Below are 24,082 nucleotides of genomic sequence, written 5' to 3' on the forward strand. Positions count from 1 at the left end.
AAAAAAAAAAATACAGCTCCCAATGGCTAGCTCTTCATTTTTATCCAAGTAAAGAAAAGGAAAAAGTTCCAACTTTTTGAGAAAAATTTTATTCAACATAAGAGGATATGTATTTAGGTAGATTATTTAAACGGACTGACGTGCTTTCATCATATATTGTGTTGCTCGAAAAAGTGGAAGCTGTTTTTTTTTTTTTTTTTTTAAGCACAGCGATGTTGGCAGCCCTGTTTGAGCAACTTGCCGGATGAAGGTGGGGTACGCAAAAAAAAAAAAAAAAAAAAAAAAAAAAAAAAAAAACAAATTGGGACAAAGCTGTGGGGCAGTTACAACTGCGTGGTAAAAAGGAAGCAGTAGCCACGTGGTCACCCCAATCAGCGCAAATAAGTTGGACGTTTCAAAGTCCCACTTTCTTGGGATCCCCAAAGGAACTCAGCCTTTTGTTACGCCCCCCATGGGTGCGCATATATAACACATAAAATAAGGATGTGTCCCCTCCTAGGGGGAGCTTTACCGAATGGGAGGACCCAATTAACTGGGCCCACATCATGTAGATGATCAGTGCAACGTGCCCTTCCCCTGGGAATGCTCAAACCATAGAACGTCACATTAACCCACATGAGACACAACAAAAAAATTAAGAGTCACTTGTTATATACTTGAACAAATGACTTATATTGTTCTGGATATTATCGCACAGACTGCCTAGTCTTCTAACTCTTCTGCAAGGAACGTGATGCTTAAAGCGACCCTTCCTTTCCCTTTTGGAAAAATGATTGTGGTTGTTTTTTCTATCCCATTTATTACCTCTATCTCGCTTGTAAATATAAAGGGCTAATTTGTTCTCCTCTGTTTGTAGGAGATCTAGGTAGGATCCAGGATGCTCCTCATTTAGGGACTCATTTTGAATGAAATTTTGCATGCACTGCCTGCAGCTGCTTCTGCGCATATGCCTTTCATACGAGTCGATGTAATTTTTATTTATTTCGATTATCTTGTAGAGATTGCTAAGTTTGTTTTTCCATAAAAGTGTTTTCCTTCGTTCCATTTGAGAGATTCCATTTGGAGAAACTTCCTGGCTCAATGTGTGAGGAACATTTGTATCTACGGTTGGATCTTCTTTAGTATTCCTCTTGACGTGGAGACACTTTATTCTGGGTGTGTACTTTTGGGACACGCTTGGGGTTGATATTTCCCCATCTGGTGGATCGATCTCTCCGTACTCATCCTGGACATCTTTCCTATTTTGCGAATTGCTCGATCTGTGTTCGCTGTGTGTGCACGCTGCACTTTTTTCCGCCCTGCTTTTTCGCTTGCGCTTCTTTCCCTTCGTGGATCTGTTCTTGTTCATAGCAATCTGGTGTAGAATGAGGGGAATGGATCCGATGAGGGGACCCAAAATGAGGCCCTTGGATCCAAAGGTGCTGATGGACAGGAAGAGCGACAAAGAAACCAACCACGCATGCGTGTGGGGAATCTCTGCGTATATGCTCGTGGTGAAATAAAGATAAACAAAAAAATTAATTGCAAAAAGTAGTGAGGACATGATTTTCCTCTTCTGGATAATCCAAAGATGGACAACAATCACGAGGATTACGATTTCGGGAGATATTATCGGAATGAGGGATAGGATAATGCAACCTAATGTTGGCACATAAATTATTGGAAACTCAAAAAAGGAAAAGACTAACCAAATGTATAGCGTGTAAAAGTACACCCTCTTTAAGGTGCATGTAATAATGGCCTTCAAATTCATTGTGATGTTATAGAAAAATATGCTAGACGGATCCACCACCAGTAAAATATCGTTCACATAACTCAGCGCAGATTTCTTCGAAGAAATTAAATAATACAAAGCTGTGAAGAAAATGATCCCTTGAATAATTGCATCAAATGTGTACATAAAAAAATTAAAAAAAATGAGGAGGAAAAAAAGCATTATTTTTATGAGCCCGTAACTGTTGTTAAATATTAAATGCTTTGTGAGTTTTCCGACGTCTTCGATTTTTTTTATGGAGGAGAACAGGTTGTTTAGGTAGCCAATGAATTCCTTGAACTTGAAGTTTTTTTCCTTCTGGGGGTCGTATAGCTCGGTTGCGTGCTGGAGGGGCGTACTCCATCCCTCTGGTTGCTCCTTATTCTGTTCACCTTGTGGGTTACTCCATCCGTCCAGCTTTCCGTTGTTATGTTCACCTTGTGGGTTACTCCATCCGTCCAGCTTTCCGTTGTTATGTTCACCTTGTGGGTTACTCCATCCACTCGTTTTGGGGGTATCCCCCCCGCAGTATTCCCCCCGTTCGGCGCTGCAGCGCTCATTGGCTTCGGAATTCCCCCCCGAGGATATCCCAAATATGGTCTTAAAAACGTCGCGTCTGGCGGCACCATGGCCTCTCCCATCACCAGAGTAGTAAACCGATGTAGATCCCTCTTCACTCGCACTATCCCGCGTCCGGCTGGAAAATAAAAAAATGTATTGTGACAGCGAGCGCAGCAACTTCTTAAAACTGAAGGAGGAAGTACGAGAATCGTCAAGCTCATTTAGGCAAGCCTCCACAGAGCACTCTTCCCCATTTTTTGGCAAATAAAATTTCCTGTCCTTTTTTTCTGCCGATAAATGAAAAATATGCCTCTTAATGCTAGACAAATCTGGTCCTGCCACCAGGAGGGCAAGTCTTCCCAAAAGTAGGGGCAAACAACATGCGCTTATATGTCGCATCCCATTCTTTAAAAAAGTGTTTTCATACATATGATTATATATATCGAATGCTCTTTTCAAATGCCCAGAAATGGACGCCAAAGTTTTGTTACTGAGGAAAGGCACCTTATTCAGATTGACGAGCTCATACAAATCTTCTATGTCTCCTTTTCCCGGCTTGTGGTAGAATTTTCGAAAATTCTTAAAAATGGCGGCCTGCAGGAAGGGTAAGGCGGATAACAAGTGTGCAACTATAATATGCTTTGCGAATACTGGGCGAGTTGAAAGGCTCTCCCCAATCGGTCGACTCACATTACGGAAGTTGGCGGAGAGGTATCCATTTATCGAGTTGATAATGTAAAGAGATTCTCCATATATATTAACAATGAATAAAATGGAAATGGCGGAGAAGATAATTATGGAGAAGATAATGATGAGGACAGTCAAGAGGTCATTCATGTGGTGCTTGTAGAAGTAGACGTAATCGAAAGAAAGATGGCGACACCATTTGGTGTAATATTTTCTACTCTGAGAATAAAAATAGGCAATCCATATAGCCTTAAGAATTTTATAAAAGAAAAAAATAAAATAAATAAAGGCCCCAATGGTAAATAAAAACTCCTTGTATTTAAAAAAAAATTCTCGTAAAATGTAGAACAGAATCAATCTGTGTAGAATGAAGAAATATATTTCGCTAGCATTCCTCTGTTCATAATTCTCCAAATGGTTAGTGAAGTTTTCCTTCTTTTCTCCTTTTTCTCCTCTTTTGTATATAGGCTTAATTAGCAGATGGAACAGGTACACATAAATGTCTAATTCCTTTTTCACGTTCTTTAAAAGTTTTTGTAACTTCTTTTTGTACTTATTGGATGCGTTCCCCTGGGTGATAAAATCAGACCTCTTTTTTGTCTTATCAAAATTTTCCGGCTCCTTGCACTTTGCGTATTTACTCACGGTGCCTTTTTTTGTGCACGGATCGAATTGACTGCGTGCCTCCATCGATTGCAGAGGGTTCCGTTCCTGCAATAACTGTTCCTCCTCCCCGGGGGGTATCTTCACCCCTTGATCCACTTCTGTATCGCTTACATCGTCACTCTCCCTTCTCTTTACACTTCCCCCTTTTGTCTTCCTTTTTCTGCGCAGAAATCTCTTCCGTAGCACCTCGGACAGCTTTACCTTCACATGGTGCAAGGGGATGGAAACAATAAACGCCCAAAAGAGGGAGTAAAAATAGTACTTCAGGATTATGTAGTTGTAGTACACACATAATACGAGCAGGACGCCTACATGGAGGAGGAGGGGGGGAGAGAGAGTGGTGATGCGATGTTGTACAGAATGACAAGATTTAGGGGGTGATTAGCCGTTATGCACCTCTACACGCAGTGCTTATTAGGGGAGGGGGGAAGGGCTTCCGCCAAAACACACACCTATAAGATACACGATGAAGTGGACGATGGCTTTCTCCGTCTCGTCCTTCAACAAATTCCCTTTATTCATTTTCCTGATTCATCCTGTTAGCGATTATGGAGGGGGAGTCGCTGGGAGAAACACGTAAAAAACAGAGAAAAGAACAGAGAAAAGAACAGAGAAAAAAAGTAGAGCAAAAAAAGGCATCCAGAGGACACACCAACGGTTGGGTGGAAAACCACGTTCGACGACGCTTCACACACATTGGAGACAACGCCGGCGCATCAAAATCACGGTCCAGAAAGTCTGCATCATATCATCCTACTTTCTCGACGAATGTGCAAGCGAAGATAAAGTGGGAAAGGGGAACCACTATCAGGGAAGAGATACTTCAAAAAAAAAAAAAAAAAAAAAAAAAAAAAAAAAAAATGAGCGCTTCTCCCCAAGCTGATCAAAAAAAAAAAAAAAAAAAAAAAAAAAAAAAATCCTCCTATGTGTTGCATTTTTAAATATAAAAAAAGAAATTTATTTTTTGAGAGAACAAAAAAGTGGTACTAACCTTTTTTTTTCCATCCTCCTGAGGAGTTTTGTCCTTTTTTTCTTCACCTTTATGCAAAAGGTGCGAAACGAAAATGTGCGCCAGGGAGATATACACCTCAGAACGATCGGGGATAATTCGTACAGGCGCCCTTATTGAGGGTGGGGAGGTAACGCCCCGCCTGCATTTTTTTTCCTGGATCACTGCAAATTAGTGAACATGAAAATGAGTGAAAATCCGCCAAGGCTGAAATAGTGACAGGCGGTGGGAAGTAGGCAATATGCTGGAGGTGGCTGAGGAGTTGCGAAGAGATTCTATGAAAAGGGGCACTTGCGAGGAATAGGAGGCACAACAGGATATGGCAACCTGGCCAGGTTGAGAAGGAAGAAAAAATTACACAGAAGAGCACGCACTGCTTCAGAAAAAAACCTCCAAGCACTGATTAATGAAGTTTCTCGAGAATACAAAGAAGGCCCTCGTGGTAAACCTGTACTTCCTAAATATGGATCGAACGTCTAAATACTTCTCCAAAGAGAGAGCGAAGAAGATATCGATAACGTATGAAGATGAGGTCAATGGAAGTGCGATAAGGCAAGTGGGGGGAGTAGAGTATCGCTTGAAATCAAAGCGGGAGGCGACTAAGGGGGAGACAAGTCCACATTTTGTGAAGGAAGAATATCCCGACGCTGAAGGAAAGCTCCTCCCTGTAGAAGGACGCATTCGAAATGGTCGAAAAGAACGACGGGGTAAGCAGATCAGCCAGGATGGTAGGCGCGGCACCAAGCGTGTGCCCATAGAAAAGCATGAATTAAGGGAGGTTAACAGTGAGCTTAGGAAGAAACTTGTTAAGGTGATGGAGGGATCAGCTGTTGGGGAGGGTGGGGGGAAGTTGAGCGGGCCAAGTGGTGGTCACAACGGTGGTGATGACAAAAGTGCTGATAACCCCGCTAATGGCCCCGCTAAGGACCACACTTCCCCCCAGACGGAGCAGAAGCTGGAACACTTCCTCCAGACGTACGAGAAGATTAGCAAAATGCGCAAGCACATCGTGGCTCCGGTGGACAAGTACGGTTGCCACATGTTGAGCGACAAAACGGAAAGTGCAAAGGTCTACCGATTCCAAACCTTGGTCTCGTGTATGCTCTCCACAAGGACGAGGGACGAGAGCACCGCGATGGCTATGGAGAGATTAAAAAAGCACGGGCTCACGGTACACAACATGCTAAAGACATCTGAAGAGGAATTAAAAAAATTAATACAAACCGTAGGTTTCTATAAGATTAAAGCAAAGCAGATTATTCAGATTAGCCAAATATTGAGAGACAAATATGATTACGATATTCCACACACACTGGAGGGGTTACTAGAACTCCCAGGAATAGGGCAAAAGGTCGCTCACCTTATTTTACAGACTGCCCTCGATACACATGAAGGGATAGCTGTGGACATACATGTCCATAGAATTTCTAACCGCTTGAATTGGGTATGTACAAAAAACGAGTCAATTACACAATCCAAATTGGAGAGCTATGTACCCAGGGCTCTGTGGTCTGAATTAAATAAAACTCTGGTTGGATTTGGGCAGGTGGTGTGCAAAGCGAAAAGTCCTCATTGCACCATGTGTGCAGTGACGAACTGTTGTAAGTATTACCAGGACACCCGAGGGGGGAAGGAGGCCCCCGGGGGAAAATGAAACAGAGCCCAACGTTGCACCACGGCGCCATCAATTTTAAGTTGTACTTCGTCCTGTCTGACACAGCACTTCATTAATTAATTCATTCATTCATTAATTCATTTTTTAATTCATTTTTTAATTCATTCATTAATTCATTTTTTAATTCATTTTTTAATTCATTCTTTTTTTCTCTTTTTTTACAAAATGTTCCGAAAAGTTCACCCGAATTTTTAACCGATTAGCTCATGCCTCATCAGGGGCATCCTCCCCTCCCTGTTGGCACAAGTCCGTTTATTGCATCACGCAGATGATCCCCCACACACACACCTATTATTTTTGTATTTTTTTTTCTTCTCGTCTGTGTCGTTCCTAAATGTGTAGGGGAAACGTTCAGCGGTGTTCACCAAAACTTAATCTTAAAAATTGAAGAAAAAAAAAAAAAAAACACAGGTGGCAAAAGTACGATGGCAGAGTCGCACCTTTGCATAAGTCAACTTACGCCCGTGTTGTGTTAATTCATAAGAGTGAATTAATCAGAATGGATCAAATGGGACACACAAAAAAAAAATATATATATATATATACATATATGTATATATACGTATAAGTGTAGCACGGTTACTAATAAATGCGATTGTATATAAATGTGCAGTGGGACAAAGAGTTGGCTGATATAAAGGAAAGAAAGGCAAAGACAAATGCGAAAAAAAAAATGTGGACAGGCACACAAAATGAGAATCACCATTTATGCGTTGCGTTGCGTTGTGTTGTGTTGTGTTGTGTGGTGTGGTGTGGCACCTTGGGCTCACTGCTTCACCAGTGATAGAGCGCGCCAGCCGGGCAGGATCCATATTTTCAGGTTGCTAAAAGGGGGGGAAAGTTCGGGGGCTGTGATGAAGCGGTGACGAAGCGGATAATCTGTAGGGAGTATGCCCCCACTATGCCGGGACGCTGCGACATCGTTGCCCGGGGAACTCACCTGAAGGTATGAATCCGCTCGTACATATCGAACGATATGAAGAGGTCGTTGCTCCAGAGACAGTAGAGCGAATGCAAGTGGTTCTTGTGAAGGATATATATAAGCTCGTCCCCCTCCTCCTTATCTACATGAGAGGTATGTTCCGTCCTTCCCTTTACAATTTTTCGAAATAGTTCATTGTCTATATAGTCAGTCGGTTTGTACTCGCGCGTGAAGAACAACCCAAGTTGCAATACACGAATGTTATTTTTTTTTATCTGCTCAATAAAGCATGTAAATATGGTTATGCACTGAGCCCGGTTTAGCTTGTCTGTGTATAGGAGCTTGCTTAGGATTATGTCCTTTAGGTTAGTCATTTTTCCAACAAAAGGGAGAAGTTCATCTCCTCTAATTTTCACGTCCAACACCAACCGTTCTAGGTGCTCAAATTGGTTAGACAATTGGATCTTTTTCGCTTTCCATATATGCGTTCGCGCTGCAATTGCGTGAAGGTTATCCGCGGGATCCTCCACCTCCTGCGCGACCTCGTCACCATCGTCCTCTTCGTTATCCCTCCCATTTTGACGCTCTCCTTCCCTATGTCCATAATATCGACTATACAAAAAAAGGTCGTTCAGCTCCAAATCCCAATCGGGGAGGTCTACAGGAGACTGGCTACAGTGGTTACCAGGACGCTCCCGCGGATAAATCATTCCAGAGGCACTACCATCCCCATGCTCGTGTTTGTCGTTCGAGGTGTCGCCCTCCTTCGGATTCTTCCCTTCTCTATGTACTTCCCCCTGCGCCACAGTCGCCTTCCCGCTCAGTAGACTCGAAACCATCGGGTGAACCCCCTCAAAAATATAATTGTTGTTTTTTTTCCGACAGTACAGGCGAAGATCAGTCAAGCGTGGGAAATTATTCATAGCTAAATTGATGGTCGGCTCTGCGCTTGTGTTCTCATTTATCGATAAAAATAAGGAGAAGGTATTCACAAAGTGCCTGTTGAACGTTTTCAAAAAATTGAACTTAAAAATGTCTACATCTAGAAACCGTACATCTACGTGATTCCATGCATATTTCGTGTGAAAGGCTTGGTAGAAGGACCTACTTAATAATTTGCAGCTCCATCTTTGGGAGAAGGGCATAAAAGACAAGATGTTACAGACGGTATCGCTATTTTGGAGTCGGCCTTCTGTGCGTAACTTCTGTTCGGGGGTTACTAACCGCTCCGCGGGCGGCGCACTTCTCCCACTCCCAATTGTAGGAGGATTAATAAATTCAGCTCTGATGGGGCAGTCAACCTCTTTTCCAATGGAACTGCGAATCTCTATACGCACCGTGCTCGTGTTGACCCTGTCGGGGACTCCCTCTACCCGTGCCTGTTTATTAAACACCTCATCACATTGCAAATTTCTTTTTCTTCCTTTAGTCGGAAAAACCACATCGTCACTGGTGTCCATTTTGGGCAGCTATCCCCACTTGTTCTCCTAGTGATGCCTCAGCCTTTGGACTATATATGCTCTCTGCACATCACTGCGCATTTCTAAGTGTGCGTCCTCCTTGCCGCGTCTACTTGAGGGAGTCAGCCTATCGGTGGGCGGAGATGGACGAAAGATCCACCTGCCAAATGGACACGCAAATGTAAAACAAAAAAATTGGGTGTACAGAAGCGAAGTCGCCTGCACGCGAAGCAGACAACTGTGTATCACCACAGTTATGGTGCCAAATTCGCCCAGGTGTGCATTCGGGTGGGAATTCTCATAATCACTAGCGTCTCTTGCGAGGGTGGTGACTCACCCCGTTTTAAAAAATGGGTTATAGGAATCAGAGGAAATTAAGAAATCAAGGGGGATAGTTCACCTGTTCAGTTCATCTGTGTAGTTCAACTGCTCATTCTACGCGTTCACTTTAGCGGTGCACCAAAGATACTGGTGGTCGAAGTAAAAACTTCAATCTGGTAAGGGATTCCCTCGTCTGCAAATTGCGGATGCACAAAATAGGGGTGAGGAAGAAAGGACACCGTGGGGTGACGCCAGACAAAATTTGCAGAAAGCAGACCGATGTAGTGTTATGTTATTCGTAGTGAGTTTCTTCGTTCCCCTTTTTGTTTGCTTCTCTTTATTTTTACTTTTTTATTTTTATTTTATTTTTTTTTTTTTTTTTACATTTGTTTGTTTGCTTCTATTTACTTTGTTTTGTTTTGTTTTGTTTTGTTTAGTTTTTTTTTTTTTTTTTTTTTTTTTTTCTGTTGTTGGTTTTTCCTCCAAAACTGCAAACCGTTTCTCGCACATGTTTGTTGCGTTCGGAAAATTTCAGGACGGCGTCGCACCTGTGATCCTGTGCGTACGTATGCCGGTGTGTATGTGTATGCGGGTGCATGCATCAGCGGGGGCGTGCGCACAGGATCGCCCTCATATCCGTAATATTCCCATGCAGGAATACCTAAGCGGATACCCACTCATCCACAGCCACGACGTGCACCATGTGGACACGTGCCAATTCTACGGGGACAAAGCATACCGCTGTGCTACATGGCGCGTCATCAGAAGAATGTAGAGAAGGGGCCCTCTTTTGTATGCAGATCTGCGCGGCAACTTCCCGCGCGGTGAGGGGGCTATTCTCCATGACATGTGCAAGATGTAGGAAAAAAAAAAAAAAAAAAAAAAAAAAAAAAAAAAAACGACACAAGGTATATTTCTACTCCAGTATGCTTCACAGAGACATCGCCCAGAGGGCAAGTAGGTGGACATTCAAAAGCGGAAGAAGCGAAATGTACGCGGCATACAAAATGTGCACTGCGTGCAAATGCACAGAAACGCACACATGAACAATGGAGGAAGGTATTCTACCAACAGGAAGGAATCAAATTGGCAAAAATGAAAATGCCCCATAATTGCCAAACGCACAATTTTTCTCCCTGAGGAGAACTTCGCTCCAATAGAAGCCATCCGAGCGGAGCCGAACGCCTTGTAGAGGTAACGCCCGGGCGCGCAAGCGCAGTTAACCTGTACGCAAACACACACACACACATATATGTGTGTATTATATATACATATATATATGCGCTTGCACACGTTGAGTTGTCTCCACGGAGCTTAACCTCCCTCGTGCTAATGATGAAGAGGAGCAGTGCAAATCTTGCAGACAGCCCCACGTGCGCCAAAAGGAAAAAAAACAAATGGGCATTTCACTCCGCACCCTTTGAATGCAAAAAAAATAGCTACATACGTTGTAGGCGGAACAACTTCAACAACTTGGGCGGACTGCTCCTGGAAAAAAACTTTTTCTTTTTTAATTTCCTCCTAAGCGTGAAATGTAACGAAGAGAAAAAAATATATATAAAAAATAAAACACACACTTCGGAATGTGCCACATTGGATGGCGATGCAGAATTGCAGTTGTATTGCCTCAGCCAGGGAGAGCAAGTATTCCTTCCACAGGATGATCAAAATGACAGGAACGGGCAGGTGGCAACGCTCGTTCAGCGAACAGACATCTGTGAGCCAACGGGGGAGGCCCCAGAAAGGCAAAAAGAGGGAAATGAAAAATCAAGGGCTGAATGTTCCACAGGGAATTTAATAGAAAAATATAAGAACACTCTGCTGAAAAAAAATTTTTTTTTTTACATAAAGAATTACATTCATCACACCTTGAGTCATGTGGACATATGCAGGGAGGAGAAACCAAATGAATCATTTTTCGAATTTTACAGTAATTTCAAAAATAAAAAAAAAAAAATTTATTTTCACAATTCAGAGGCCTTGTTAAGTGACGTATACTTCGACGTCTCGGAGGTGTCTGATGATTCTGACTACAACTTCTTTTATGAAAAGTCTAACCACGTACATGAGTACGATTTTGAGGATGGGTCAGATGAAGGGGGAGCGGAAAATGAGAAGGTGATGGAAGAGCCACATGATTCTGATGACGTGGAGAAGACAAACGGGAACATGTGCCTCATCCCGAATTTAAGTAAAAAGCTGAACTCTCTGAACTTCCAAAAGCGCCACTCAATTTTGTCCCTGGACGATGATAAGAGTAAACGTGAGGCGAAGGAACGGAAATTTGCAAAGTACGCGTGCGAGCGATGCCGAGGGGGGGGGTATGGTGAACAGAGAGATCTTTCTGATGCGTCTAACAAACCTAACCCCTCTGGTGAGGGTGGGAACGTTTGCCTACTGCAGATCCTCATTTCGAATTTAACAAAAGGGGAACTAGTTTTCTGGGCGAAAATAAAAAGTTGCATAGAGGAATTCCTTGGGACGATAAAAGCGATCGTCCTTTTCAAGGGCATAGGCAACTATGTCGAAACACCATACATAGAAATTATGGACCAAATAGAAAAACGAAAAACAGAAGAAGAACATATAAAATATATAAAAAAAAAAAAAAAATTAGTAACTCTGAGGAAAGAACAAAAATGCATCAAGTGCTTGTTCGAAAGGACGATAAACTCTGTTCGAATTTCCATCAAATATGACTTAACCCTATCGAATAAAAATTTCAATTATCTCTTCAAAGATAGGATATGTAAATATAAAAAATTTATTGAGAAAATGCTAAGGCAGAATTTGGGAGCAAGTGCCAATATGGTCCACAAAGACGAGAGGTCCGCTTTTTTACCCAGTCAATTAAATCCCATTGTTTTTAAAAATTGCAAAAAGAAAAATTACGATTTTTCTCTTCTTATTCACAGTGTGCATTTGGAACTGTATGGATATATTTACATGCGTGATTATTTATTTTTCCTACTCACCATGGTGGAGGTTTACGTGTTTTTTCACTTTAATGACATCAACTATACATATGCGCACAACACAGATTTGTTTCTCGATCAAATTTTAAAAAATCTTTTCACTTAACGGGAGCGACAGAACCATGTGTGTGTTCGGGGTGCAGTGCTACTTCTTATTTAATTAAACACTCAAATGGAGAAACCCGTGCGCAAAGATTACACGAACACACCCCTTCACCGATAAAGTGGGCGATGTGGGCTTGTTGATACCGCTGACTGCGGAGTCATCAGTATGTGTTCACCTCGTCGTTGTTGTTACATTATTTGCGCTGTTCGCTTAGCGTGTCTTCACTTGTTATAGGAAGTGAGGAAAAAGAAAAGGATAAAATTAAATTTCACACGACACTCATGCAGTGGAAATTTTCCCTTCCCCACCGCGCGCATATAAATAAGCACCCCCCAAGATGAATGGGTACATAACTGGAAAAAAACCCTTATTTGCATTAACGTGGGGAATGGTGATAGTACTATTGATAATTTTAGGAATCTGTTCGGAAACAAAATTGGAATGATCCATATAGGTACATATATGTATATACGTATAATACGCCGAAGGGTGTTTAGCTGCATATAAGTTTTTTTTTTTTTTTTTTTTTTTTTTTCCATTTCCGGGTGAGTGAGGTGAGGGGGTGATACAGCAGCAAGTGCAACGGTAGGCCAAATGCAGGAGGTACTCGTTCGAAGCAGAAAATAAATTGTACCCTCCAAAAAAGGGGAATCAAATGTCATTTTCGCATGTTGAATGAAAATTTTAAATTATGCTGTGAATGCGAAGGGGGCTGATTTTACCAACTCTGAGATCATCCGTTGTGCTATGTTATCTATTTACTTGGATGCTCCCAATCTTGGCACCACTACTACTACTACTCCTGCGCTAGGAGTTGCTCCTCTATATGAATATTTATTTTGCCCGCTTTCACCGATAAAGGAGGAGGAAAACGTAAGAGGCGCGGTGCATGGGGATAAGTGGGGCTTACATCATGAATACCATAGTACAATTGAGCACCCCCATATGTCAGCATAACATGTTTTGGGAACGTACATTTTTCAGGTAGCGCAGCATTTCTTTCGCTTCATTTTGATTTCCCCTCCGTATGCACCAAAAAAGGGGGCGAGAACCCCACATATAAACACGTACTTTTGCCACAAATGCAATAATTAGCAATATAAAAAGGAAACTGAAAATTTAAGGTCGGTTAACTGGGAAAACAGGAGATCGTTTTCGCAGTTAGCCCCATTGTGCGCTGTTAACTATTGTATATTCCATTGGGGAAAAGCCATTTCACGAGGTGCTTTCTGCTTTTTTATACTTTGTTGCCTTAGCGGAACATAAATTGCACCCAGCCCACCCCCCGTTTGCTTCCATTTGTTCTATATGCATATGTACATACATCGCAATGTCATGATGTATAAATTTATCGTATGATTGCCGTACCTTTTAATTAATGCTTATAGTGCTTCGTATGCGCAAGAGGAGGCGCTATGTTTTACGTTACATGTGAAAAAAGCACGTATTATAATCCCCTCCCACAGGTGGTTAGTTTTCTTTTTCTCCTTTTTGTTTTTTTTTTTTCCCCCCCTTTTTTTTTTTTTATTTTATTTTTACGTCATTTTCCTTTTTTTTTTTTTTCTTCTTTTTGGCTTGAACGTTTGTTCATAATATTTTAATTTTTTACATGACCACAAAAAAAAAAAAAAAAAAAAAAAATTCAAATTTGAAAAAAGTGAGCTGAGGGAATTATATTTCCGCTAAACTGTACATTAGTAGTATAGTGTTCCATATGATCTCCTTTTTTTTGGAGTAAATATAAAGGAATATATATAGAAAAGCCTTTGTGAAAATTTCCCTGTCGCAAAAATGGTAAGGCAACAGAGAGCAACTGAGTCAACTTCATTGTATCATTTCCTATTCGCCTTCTTGCATATTCACTTATTCGCGGGGAATCTTAGATGCTCGCCTTTGCAACACGAGCTCACGCTGCCTTCCCAATAGCAACTTACTCGCAAGGGCGTGTAAAGCATAGACGTGTTGCTTTTTATGCTGTTCCACCCGTTCGTCAATGTGGAGCATCCCCTGCTTCGCGGCCAAACTATATTGCGAGAAGGACGAAATAGTCGCAACACGTTTATTGAGAATGTATCCATTTCGGTGATATCATATTTCCTCTTTTTTTTTTTTTTTTACTCCCCTCCCCCCGCCTTAGTCGCTCAAATTGCAGAAGAGATTAGCAGCGTCCGTGTTGAAGTGTGGAAAGAATAAAATATGGATGGACCCAAATGAAATTAGCGAAATTTCGCTAGCCAATTCGAGTAGGAATAAATATATATATAAATAAATACATTTTACCTGAACGGGTCATATTTTTTCAACCAGATGGGGCAAGAGCTCGACAAGCTCTTTCTCTCTCTCTCTCTTTTTTTTTTACCTTACATAAAATGACCGTGCGAATATTCATCCTTTGCACCGTTCCTTTTGTTCGTTTCCCCCCCTCTGCAGGATTCAGCATAAGGAAGCTGTACAAGGAGGGCCTCATTTTAAAAAAACCACAGAAGGTCCACAGCAGAGCAAGAGTAAGACTGTACAAATTGGCAAAAAGAAAGGGAAGACATATGGGCATAGGTAAAAGGAGAGGTACCAAGAATGCCAGAACAAATCAGAAAACCTTGTGGATTAAACGACAACGTGTGTTGAGGAGATTGCTAAAAAGATTGAGAGATGCAAAGAAAATAGATAGACATTTGTACCACTCCTTTTATCTGAAGTGCAAAGGTAACCAATTTAAAAATAAGAGAACGTTAATTGAGGCCATTCAGAGAGAAAAAACCGAGACCTTGAAGAAGAAATCCATAGCCGATCAGCTCGAGGCCAAGAGATTAAAGGCACAGATGTTACGAAACAAGAGAAAGTTAAAGAAGGACAAGGAGGCTTTATCGTAAACGTTGTGTGTTCCGCATCCTTCTTGCAATGCGCATATCCAAAAGGTACAGGTTGATTGATCACCCGTTTGAAAACGACACGTTATGAAAGTCTCTTTTTAGTTAAAAGGAAGAAAGAACAATATGGATGAAATGAGCTATAGTTACTTCAAGAGCGCAATGGTCGCGTAGTCCAGGAGAAGTACAGAAGAACAAGTGGAACGCTGCGACGTGCAGATGCTCCGTTATACTGATCTGCGCGAAGGCACGTATATATGTACAAACCGACCATCTCGTACGTACGCAACATATGCGCGTGGTACTTTTTTCGCCTGTGTCGATGTGGCTAAGACGCGCAGCTCCTCCCCATACGTACGCATGTGGGGTGTGTAGTGTGCAGCATTTATTGGAAGGCACAAGTCGTAAAAATTGCGAAAATTGTAAAAATTGCAAATGTTGCGAATGTTGTAAATATTGCAAATGTTGTGGAAACCATGCATCGCACGTGCCTCTCTAAAAACTTGAACAAATTAAATTATTAAAAAAAAATTTTTTTTTTTTTCCAAAGTTGGCTTTTTCCAAACGAATTGAATTTGCTGATAAAAAGCAAACGTGCTTTGTCGTAAGTTCGAAATGGGGGATAATGCGCAAAGTGGGCAATCCCATATCATCGGTCCCACTTGGTGGCACACAAAAAAAAAAAGAAAAAAGAAAAAAAAAAAAAAAAAACAGAAAAAATCAATATGTCTAAAAGCAACGTAGGGGGGACTGCTTTTTTTTTTTTATGATAACTAGTAAACGGCGCATGGATAAAGGGATCTGCCCCCCCCAACCCATGTCTTCTTTCATGCCTCATTCCGCCGATAACGCAGGTGTAGGTTCTCGGACAGAAGCTTCTTTATTTCCTCCAGAACGATGTCGTTCTTCCGCTTGTACTCGCTTCTCTCATTTTGCAGTGCGGACAAGTCCTTCACGTAACTGAGTTGGTGCAATTTCCTCTGTTTGTTTATGTTATCTATTTGATCCTTTAGCAACTTTATGTTATTCTGTAGGTTAACATCAATGTGTGCGAACACTTTCATGTGCTCACTCCACATGACCTCCTTGTATTTATTCATTAACTCCACGTTGATAAGTGCGTTGTGCATATTTTCCAATACGATTTTATGCTTTGTCAATGTGTTAGCCCACTGGTTCACATTTTTCTCTTCGTTCAACTCCTCCTTATCAATGTTGTAATAATTTAAGTTTAACTTCTCCATGTTGATATTCTGTTCACAGCGTTTTAGCTCATTTGGTATGACTGAATTTTTTATTTTTACATACACTGATTGAGGGATGTCAAAATTTTGAAGATAATTTTTTATTTCATTTTGTTTTTGCATTAACATCATTTCTTCTTCCACCAACTGTTTGGCATTTTTTTCCAGTTCGCTGTCGTGCGAATCGATATATGGCAATGCGTTCACCAAGTAATGTAGCTCGTTCAGTTCGTACAGCTTTTTCTTTTTTCCTCCTTCTTCTTTTTCTTCCCTCTCTGATTGGTCTTCTTCATTGTTCAGTTCGCTCAGGGCGTTCTGCTCTTCCGTCTCTTCCTGCGTGATTTGTGTCTCCACTATTTTGCCTGGACCATTGCAGTGCGGGGAAATGGAAGAAGTGGGAGATGCGGAGGAAGGTTCTTGCTCTTCGTGCCGCTTAACGAATAAGTTTCCAAAGGGGGGCCACATAATGTGAAGCATAACAAAAAGGGAGGGAAGGGAGCGTTCTTCTCTTCTGCTTATTATATGGCGTGCATTTGTGGAGGCAATTAGCTGAGGGGGTCAGGCAGGTCCACCTTTTTCTCGCCGATCAAGGAGGACGACATAAAAAGCAGAAGGGAAAAGGGTCAGTGACTCACAACTGAAGGAGCGCAACTTTGGGTAAGTCTCCCAAGAGAGCGCTATGAAATGCAGTTGCGCTGATTTCTGGCGGATTTGAAAAAAAAAAAAAAGAAAATATTATTTTCCCTTCCGCTCCATCGCCTTTGCCCTATCTGTTATGCTCAAGGTAGAAAAGAAGTTTATCCTATAGAGTGGAACTTCTTAAAAAATATTTTTTGCGCAGTGCCTCTATCGTATTGGATAAATCAAGGGTGATGCGATTTGAAGTGGGGGTTCCCCAGTACAAAACGGCGGAGAAGTACTGGTAGCGTGGGAAAAAAAAAAAAAAAAAAAAAAATGAGCGTTCCTTATCTTATTTTTGCGAGGTTCACCCCCCCCCCGGTAGGTGCATATATACGTAACATGCTCGGCAGAACAGGCAAGAAAAGAACCGACTGACGACGGGAGAACTATACGTTCGTCAAAATCCAGGCAAGCACACTTTTTTTTCTTTTCAAAAGTAAGCAAAAAATCTTGTGTCGAAGGACGAATTCACGACAAAAAAAATTAAAGTCCCCGATCAGGACGACGATTGGAGGACACCCCCCTTCTCTGGATATACATAGCAAAACTTCCAACTTGTGGAACACAAAAAAAATACATAATGATTATTTTTACCTATGCATGCATGTAATTTCTCTTTTTTTTTTTTTTTTTTTTCTTTTTTTAATTTGTGTAGGTATCAGCACGGACGAGGTGCCTCCATCGCCGGATCCTCTATTTCCTTCACACTGTCTAGTAAAATTTTATCTCCCCAATCCTATGGGTGCAGGTACTCCTGACGGGAGGTGCAATTTGATGGGGAAAAGGAACAACTGCACGGACACATTTACTTTTTTATTATATATATATAATTTTTTTTCTTTCTTTCCACCCTGCATGGTGGAACACATTTAGACGAACTGGAAATTCCCGCATGGAAGAACTCCACTCGCGGCCACACATATTACAAGACGCATGCGCACGATGAAAGGTTTCTCCATCGTTCGGGCGATCCCCCTCGGGGAGTCATTCTTTGCGTAAAATTCGGGTAACACACAGAAGTTGTTTCTTTTTGTTTTATTTTTTAAACGGTAAAGTTAACTTCCGATCATGTGCATCCCCCCCCCCCCCCCCCAAAAAAAAAAAAAAAAAAAAAGGAAGGCATTATGACGAGGGTTAAAGGAGAATAAATTCCTAATGTATATTGCACTGTGGTCGGGGGAGGACATCATTCCCCACAAGTGGGGCGAACAGTTGATGAGTGGAAATGGAAACACATTCACACGCGACAGCGGAGTAGGAAAGCTATAATTTGTTGCCAACAACATGAAAACCTCCAAAAGGGGAGAGAAAAAAGGAATTAACCCCCAGTCCTTTGATTAATTTGACGCCAGTGGAAGAAAACAAATGTGAGGGGGGGAAATCCGCAAAAAATGCGTTACCTGAAGGGGAATCATCCAATCCCTTCCCTTCTTACCCTTATATCTTTACTTAACATCAAATCAAATCTAATTGCATCGAATCGCATGGCCTTATCCTCTTTTTTGAAATTTATGCACTTTTATAAAAGAAAAAAATTTCGCAAAATAAAAAGTGCGCCTGTGCGGAGTGAAATAATTTTTTAGGTTCAACCGGATGGGGGGGGTGCGATGAAGTGTAATTGTTCTGCGGTCGTGAACCGCGAAGGGGCAAAATCTCCATGGCAATTTATGGCGTGAAGCGGACTGGTCGTAAAATGACAGTGCGCAAAATTTTCAAACGGGAAAAAAAGGATTGCCTGGCGACAACGAAAATTACGCATTGAAACTCTCCCGTGAACTCCATTTTACAGAGTTTCACGCGTATACGAGCAAGGTTTTTTTTTTTTTTTTTTTTTACCATCCCTTTTTTTTATATAACATCGCGCCAATCCACTACGTCAGGTCAGGTCGGAAATTGTATTTACAAACCGAAAGGAAAGTCTCTTGGTTTTTCTACCGTTCCCTTTAACCATTAAAATCAGGGGGAGAGGAAGTTAAATCTCGAACGAACGCATTTGTGGTAGTAAAAAAAAAAAAAAATAAATAAATAAAATAAAAAATAAAAAACGCATGTATATATTATACAATAGTGTATATATAATATTTCTTTCTTTTTTTTTTTTTTTCTCTTTTAAAGGGCAACATCTCGATGTTACTTTTTTTTGCGTTTGTGTGGAGAGTCAGAAACAAGTTTTTTAAATAATTTTAAAGAAGCGTTATATGTGCGCAGATAAGCGCTGATCCATATATACTAATACAAAAGTGATTTTATCTTGTTCTTATTTCTTTCTTTTCTTATCCTTTTGTGCGTGTGTTTCTGCACGGGTATATTGGTCTCCCACTTTTTATTGTACAGTGAATGCACATATTTTCTTCTGTACCCATCCCTGTTTGTATAAGTGATATAAGCCACACTCTTCTTCTGTCAGCCGACTGTTTGTGCATTTGTCGACGCGCGCCTAGTTTTGGGCTCCACGGGTTACTCCCTGGCCTACCCGCCAAAAAAAATAAACCTGCATATATAGTGTATAAGTACATACATATCTACGCACATACGTACGAACGTATATTTGCATATGTAGGTGATCCCTCACCCCCCCCCCCCCCCCCTTAGCGAGCATTCACACTTGTGCGTTAGAAACGGAATCCACCTCTCCTGCGCAGTGGGCACTAGCATATTAGTTCGCGCGTAAGAACGCGCACACCGAGAGAGATAGAAAAAAAGGGGGGAGGTGATAATTTTCCCTTTTTTAAGGGGGGCTCACCTTTTCCGTGTGGAAAAAGCATATTCATCAGTTAAACTAGTTTATGTGTGTTGTGAAATATAATTCCAGTGTGTTACATTAGTCGCTTGGCTGGAATGCGCCTCATCCCCGTTCCCTTGGGTAATCGCGTGTAGACTCACAGAAACTGTGCGTGCACATCGTAATTGCGGAGGCACCTATTTGAATACATTTCAGTTGTGATTTTGGAAAAGCGTACCTTGGCTACGCCTTTTTTTTTTGCTATATGCTTTACTATTTCTTTTCTTTTTTTTTTTTTTTTTTTTTTTTTTTTTTTTTGACCCCAACATTCTTTCCGCTGTTGTTATCCCCCCATTTGTGTAAATCTGATTACAACTGTGCACAGACGTGAATTCGTCTCCATCCCGTTTTGTGCATCCCCCTTGGATAATAATTCCCCTACACCTACAGAGGGTGTAATACGCAGGCGTCATAGTACACATCGTATAGTACAGGCGCACCGACATTTAAGGCGTTACCCCAGCAAATAAAATGAAAAATGAAAGCGCCGGAAAAAGATGAAGCAGTTGCCAACCATCCCAAGAGCGCCAAGGGCGCAGAGATCATTGGAAAAAGAATAGAAAACATGAAGATCAATAAGCAGAATGAAGATAAAGAAGCAGTGAAGGAGTATCTCTCCAGTATTGATAACGAAGTGCTAACAAAACTTAGCTGTTTCTCTGGCCTTGGATACTATTTAGCAAAACTGAAGCTTAAAGTTAACAAATTCTATTTTATTTATACCATATTAACAATAATTAACTTTGCTATTTACGTAAACAGAGGAATAATTCCTGGATCATATGATTTTTTATCTTCTTATCTGAGGGAGAAATATGCAACATCTAATGTAGATGTACACATAGGGTTCTTAACATCCGTTTTTGTTTTTGGATTAAGTATAAGCTCCATCATTAGTGGTTCGCTTGCTTCAACTTATAGCGTATTTAGGATAACAGACATTTTTCTTTTTCAAAATTCCTTAGCCTTACTCATGACTGGTTTTTCCTTCATCATTGGTTCGTACTACTCCCTAATGTTTAGTAGATTCTTTTGTGGGTTCAGTGAAGCAGCATTCATTACCATTATCCCTCCTCTGATTTATTCATATTCGAAAGATCGGGCTGGATCCTGGATTAGTATTTTCATAACCATGTTTCCTTTGGGGGGGTGTATGGGTTACCTGCTTGCAGTTCTATTACCCACATTTAAAATTAGTATAGCACAGTACTTTACTGGTTCCGGGGTTATCTTCATGATTTTCTTCTTTCTGTTTTACCTGTTTGATGAGGATTTATTAAAAAAGTATGAGGACGAGAAGAGCAGGAAGGAGCAGCAGTTGAGACAGATGAAACAGGGCGATGCCATCAAGGATGTAACGGAGGAAGAGAAGAACAAAGGGAAGCTAGCGAAGGGAGGTGTTTCATCTGGTGGAGCAAATTCCGGCACAACAAACAAGGGGGTCAGTCAGAAAGGTACAAGTGTCACTAAATCCGAGGCGGCAAACTCAGCCACGAACTCCGCGACCACCTCGGCCACCAGTACCCCCGCGGGAGTAGTACCCAGAGATAGAGCGATCCCTATAGATGCGAGTAAGGACAGTTCGGGGACGAGCACCCCCAGTGGTACATCTCAACTCGCGAATAGTAGAATGCAAAGCGGAAAAACGCAAAATAGTGGTGGCCACAATAACCACAATTTGACGAAAAAGACAGATAAAGGAATCATCTCCAAGCAAAAATCACTCGACGAGGAAATGCATATCAGAAAGAGCGGCACGAACAGCAGTTCCGTACTATACGACGAAATCATGCACCAAACAAGTGATGGAGTGAGCTTTAACAAAGCCAAATCTTTCAGTTCTGCGAAGAAAAATTACAGTGATCTAAACAGTAATGCCTATATGGGAGAAATAGACTTAGAAGCGAACGAAGACCAGGAACAGGAATATATAAACAACAACAGTTACATTAATAATAACCTGGATAAAATGTATCTTAGCAAATCGTTTGGAAACGAGGGGGCATATATGAATACAACTCAGGAATCTTATGATAGAACAAAGAAGGAAAACAAATATTTAGAAATAGAGCTAGATAACTGTATCGAATCTATGGACGATGAGAAAAACAATGAACACCTAAATTTAGGTCTCCTTGTAAATACAACCTTAACAAACATTAGTTTCCTAATATTAGTTATTGCACTAACGGCACACACAGACATGGTTCAATCCTACTTGGTTTATGGTGCACCTATCCTCTATGCGTTAAAGATTTTCCCTTCGTACAAAGCGGCCACAGTGTTCTGCAGTTTATGCGCTTGTCTATCCTCCATTATTGGTAACTGCTTAGGAGGATTCCTCATGGATTCATACAATCTTAATATACAGAATGTCGACAAGAATTATGAACATATAAATAGTAATGAGAAGAAAATTAAAATTTACAGCAAAGATGTGTTGGTGTACGAGTACCTGCGTATTATTGGTTTTCAGACTTTCATCATTTTAATTATTGCCAGTTCTTTGGTTATGCTAATTCCTTTTATTACCAACATATATATGTTCACCTTCGTCATGACCCTAGGGATGACATTTCTCTTCTCCGCCATGGTAAGCGCTGTGTTCAGCACTCATCCGTTCCGCCGAGCGTTTGTAAATGTTTATTTTGCGCATTCATGCATCACCAATTTGTTAGCATTTCACTGTTTTTCCTTCACCCCCTCCTACAACGCAGCCTGGCCACAACATTGGAGTGATGGTGTGCGTGCCTCAGAACATTCGCGCCTTCTCCATAGGAATGTCTTCCTTTATTTCACATCTGCTTGGGTAATGATAGAGAGCATCTGACGCAACAGTCATCACTAATGTATTTTTTACTTTTCTTATCTTTTTATTTATTTTATTTATTTTTTTCCTCTCGACAATTTTTTTTCACACCCTTTTGCCCCTCCCCCTCACAGCGACATCCCTTGGACGATTATCATCGGCAAGATTAAGGGAACTCTGTCTCCTGATTGCGTCGTTACGAGAAATGTAAGTAACGCACCGTTAAAGAAGAACATATGCGTATTTATAATATGCCCCTTTGCATTCCATGGGTTAACCCCAATGCGACATGCGCTTATGCCATTATTTATTTTATTTTTTTTTTTTTTTTCGTCGCACCCAACCCCACAGGGAGAACTGAGCGAGCGCTGCTTCCAACAAAGCAGAGGTCTGCGAGTAACTCTTTTCATAATTTGCTCCAAGTCGCTCATCATGGCGTTGGCTAGCTTCCTCCTGAATGTATATGCAAAGAAGAAAATTATGAGATACAAGAATAAGCAAAACAATAGGGCCTGATGCGGATGGCGAGGACAACCCCAATAGAAGGAGGGAGAGACAAAATTCATAGCACGCGACATTTACAAGTACCAAACGTGGTGTGTGTGCAAATGAAAGAGGAAATAGAAAAATTGAAACGGAGGATCGGACGATTTGTTGAGGTGACGATCTGACAACCCGACGATCTAACAACTCGACGATCTGACAACTCGACGATCTGACAACCCGACGATCTGACAACCCGACGATCTGACAACTGGACGATTTGACAATCTGACGATCTGACGACCCGACGAACGGATGAAGGGATGCAGAAAGTGATGGATGGATCGAGACAGGTGGCAAGGCGAACGGATTGATGTCCCGTTCTTCCATCGCTCCGCCTTTGCATGTCTCCTCTTTAAATTTTTAATTTTAATAATTATTTTGTATTTTTATCCGATGACTCCTTTTTATTTTTATTTTATTTTTTTTCAATTTTGGGTAGATGGCGATTGCTGCGTGCATGCGCACGTGCTCATCCCCCACACCCTACATGACCGCTACTTATACCGTTTCTACATCTCCATTACTTCTTATACCGTTGCTACATTTCTGTTATTTCTTTTCCTTTACTACATCACCGCTTGCGCCCCCCTAAATTGTGCCTGTTTCCACTCCGTTGAATTCACTATGCTCATGATCCTTTCTTTTCCATCTCTGCAGTCTATGTCGGGTGGTTTTGTTGTATGCATGCCTATCTGTATATCCGTGTACCGGCGTTGATGCTCTCATGTCGGTAACGCTTCTACTATCCTTGTATGTGTGTGTGTGTTCTGTTTCACCCCATATGCATGTGCGCACACGTAGGCATGTTGCATACATGACTGGAGATTTATGTTCGCATGTAACTGCATACATATTTCTTACGATCATATTTTTGCCTCTTTCCTTTTTCTTTTTTTTTCTTTTTTTTTCTTTTTTTTCTCCTTCTCCCCGCCGTTCTGTGTGATTTAAAAATTTTTTTAGTTTTTTAAAAATTAATTCAGGCCACTTTAAAAGCCAATTTTAAAAATTTTAACGACAT

At 41.2% G+C, this 24,082-nt stretch overlaps 7 protein-coding genes across 7 annotated transcripts; 4 read left to right on the forward strand and 3 right to left on the reverse strand.

The window, feature by feature from the left end:
* Window positions 1-634: 634 nt before the first annotated feature.
* Window positions 635-4,189, reverse strand: PKNH_1135100 (conserved Plasmodium protein, unknown function; the record flags this gene model as incomplete). The annotated part of the gene is made up of 3 exons (XM_039114146.1): window positions 635-2,908; window positions 3,005-3,975; window positions 4,120-4,189. The coding sequence occupies 3 exons, from the start codon at window positions 4,187-4,189 to the stop codon at window positions 635-637; spliced, it is 3,315 nt and encodes a 1,104-aa protein (XP_038969766.1).
* A 950-nt stretch (window positions 4,190-5,139) lies between these two features.
* On the forward strand, window positions 5,140-6,330 carry PKNH_1135200 (endonuclease III-like protein; the record flags this gene model as incomplete). The annotated part of the gene is made up of 1 exon (XM_002261488.1): window positions 5,140-6,330. One exon carries the CDS (start codon window positions 5,140-5,142, stop codon window positions 6,328-6,330), a length of 1,191 nt encoding a protein of 396 aa, XP_002261524.1.
* A 787-nt stretch (window positions 6,331-7,117) lies between these two features.
* PKNH_1135300 (F-box protein FBXO6, putative) lies at window positions 7,118-8,733 on the reverse strand (the record flags this gene model as incomplete). The annotated part of the gene is made up of 2 exons (XM_002261489.1): window positions 7,118-7,175; window positions 7,292-8,733. 2 exons carry the CDS (start codon window positions 8,731-8,733, stop codon window positions 7,118-7,120), a joined length of 1,500 nt encoding a protein of 499 aa, XP_002261525.1.
* Window positions 8,734-10,389: 1,656 nt separating this feature from the next.
* PKNH_1135400 (conserved Plasmodium protein, unknown function) lies at window positions 10,390-12,135 on the forward strand (the record flags this gene model as incomplete). The annotated part of the gene is made up of 1 exon (XM_002261490.1): window positions 10,390-12,135. The coding sequence occupies one exon, from the start codon at window positions 10,390-10,392 to the stop codon at window positions 12,133-12,135; it is 1,746 nt and encodes a 581-aa protein (XP_002261526.1).
* Window positions 12,136-13,926: 1,791 nt separating this feature from the next.
* Window positions 13,927-15,005, forward strand: PKNH_1135500 (60S ribosomal protein L19, putative; the record flags this gene model as incomplete). The annotated part of the gene is made up of 3 exons (XM_002261491.1): window positions 13,927-13,929; window positions 14,273-14,378; window positions 14,566-15,005. 3 exons carry the CDS (start codon window positions 13,927-13,929, stop codon window positions 15,003-15,005), a joined length of 549 nt encoding a protein of 182 aa, XP_002261527.1.
* Window positions 15,006-15,829: 824 nt separating this feature from the next.
* PKNH_1135600 (pre-mRNA-splicing factor CWF7, putative) lies at window positions 15,830-16,711 on the reverse strand (the record flags this gene model as incomplete). The annotated part of the gene is made up of 1 exon (XM_002261492.1): window positions 15,830-16,711. One exon carries the CDS (start codon window positions 16,709-16,711, stop codon window positions 15,830-15,832), a length of 882 nt encoding a protein of 293 aa, XP_002261528.1.
* A 3,476-nt stretch (window positions 16,712-20,187) lies between these two features.
* PKNH_1135700 (major facilitator superfamily-related transporter, putative) lies at window positions 20,188-23,034 on the forward strand (the record flags this gene model as incomplete). The annotated part of the gene is made up of 4 exons (XM_002261493.1): window positions 20,188-22,302; window positions 22,427-22,518; window positions 22,653-22,725; window positions 22,870-23,034. 4 exons carry the CDS (start codon window positions 20,188-20,190, stop codon window positions 23,032-23,034), a joined length of 2,445 nt encoding a protein of 814 aa, XP_002261529.1.
* Between the last annotated feature and the right edge of the window lie 1,048 nt (window positions 23,035-24,082).

This window comes from Plasmodium knowlesi (assembly GCF_000006355.2).
Source record: "Plasmodium knowlesi strain H genome assembly, chromosome: 11".
NCBI lineage: Eukaryota > Apicomplexa > Aconoidasida > Haemosporida > Plasmodiidae > Plasmodium > Plasmodium knowlesi.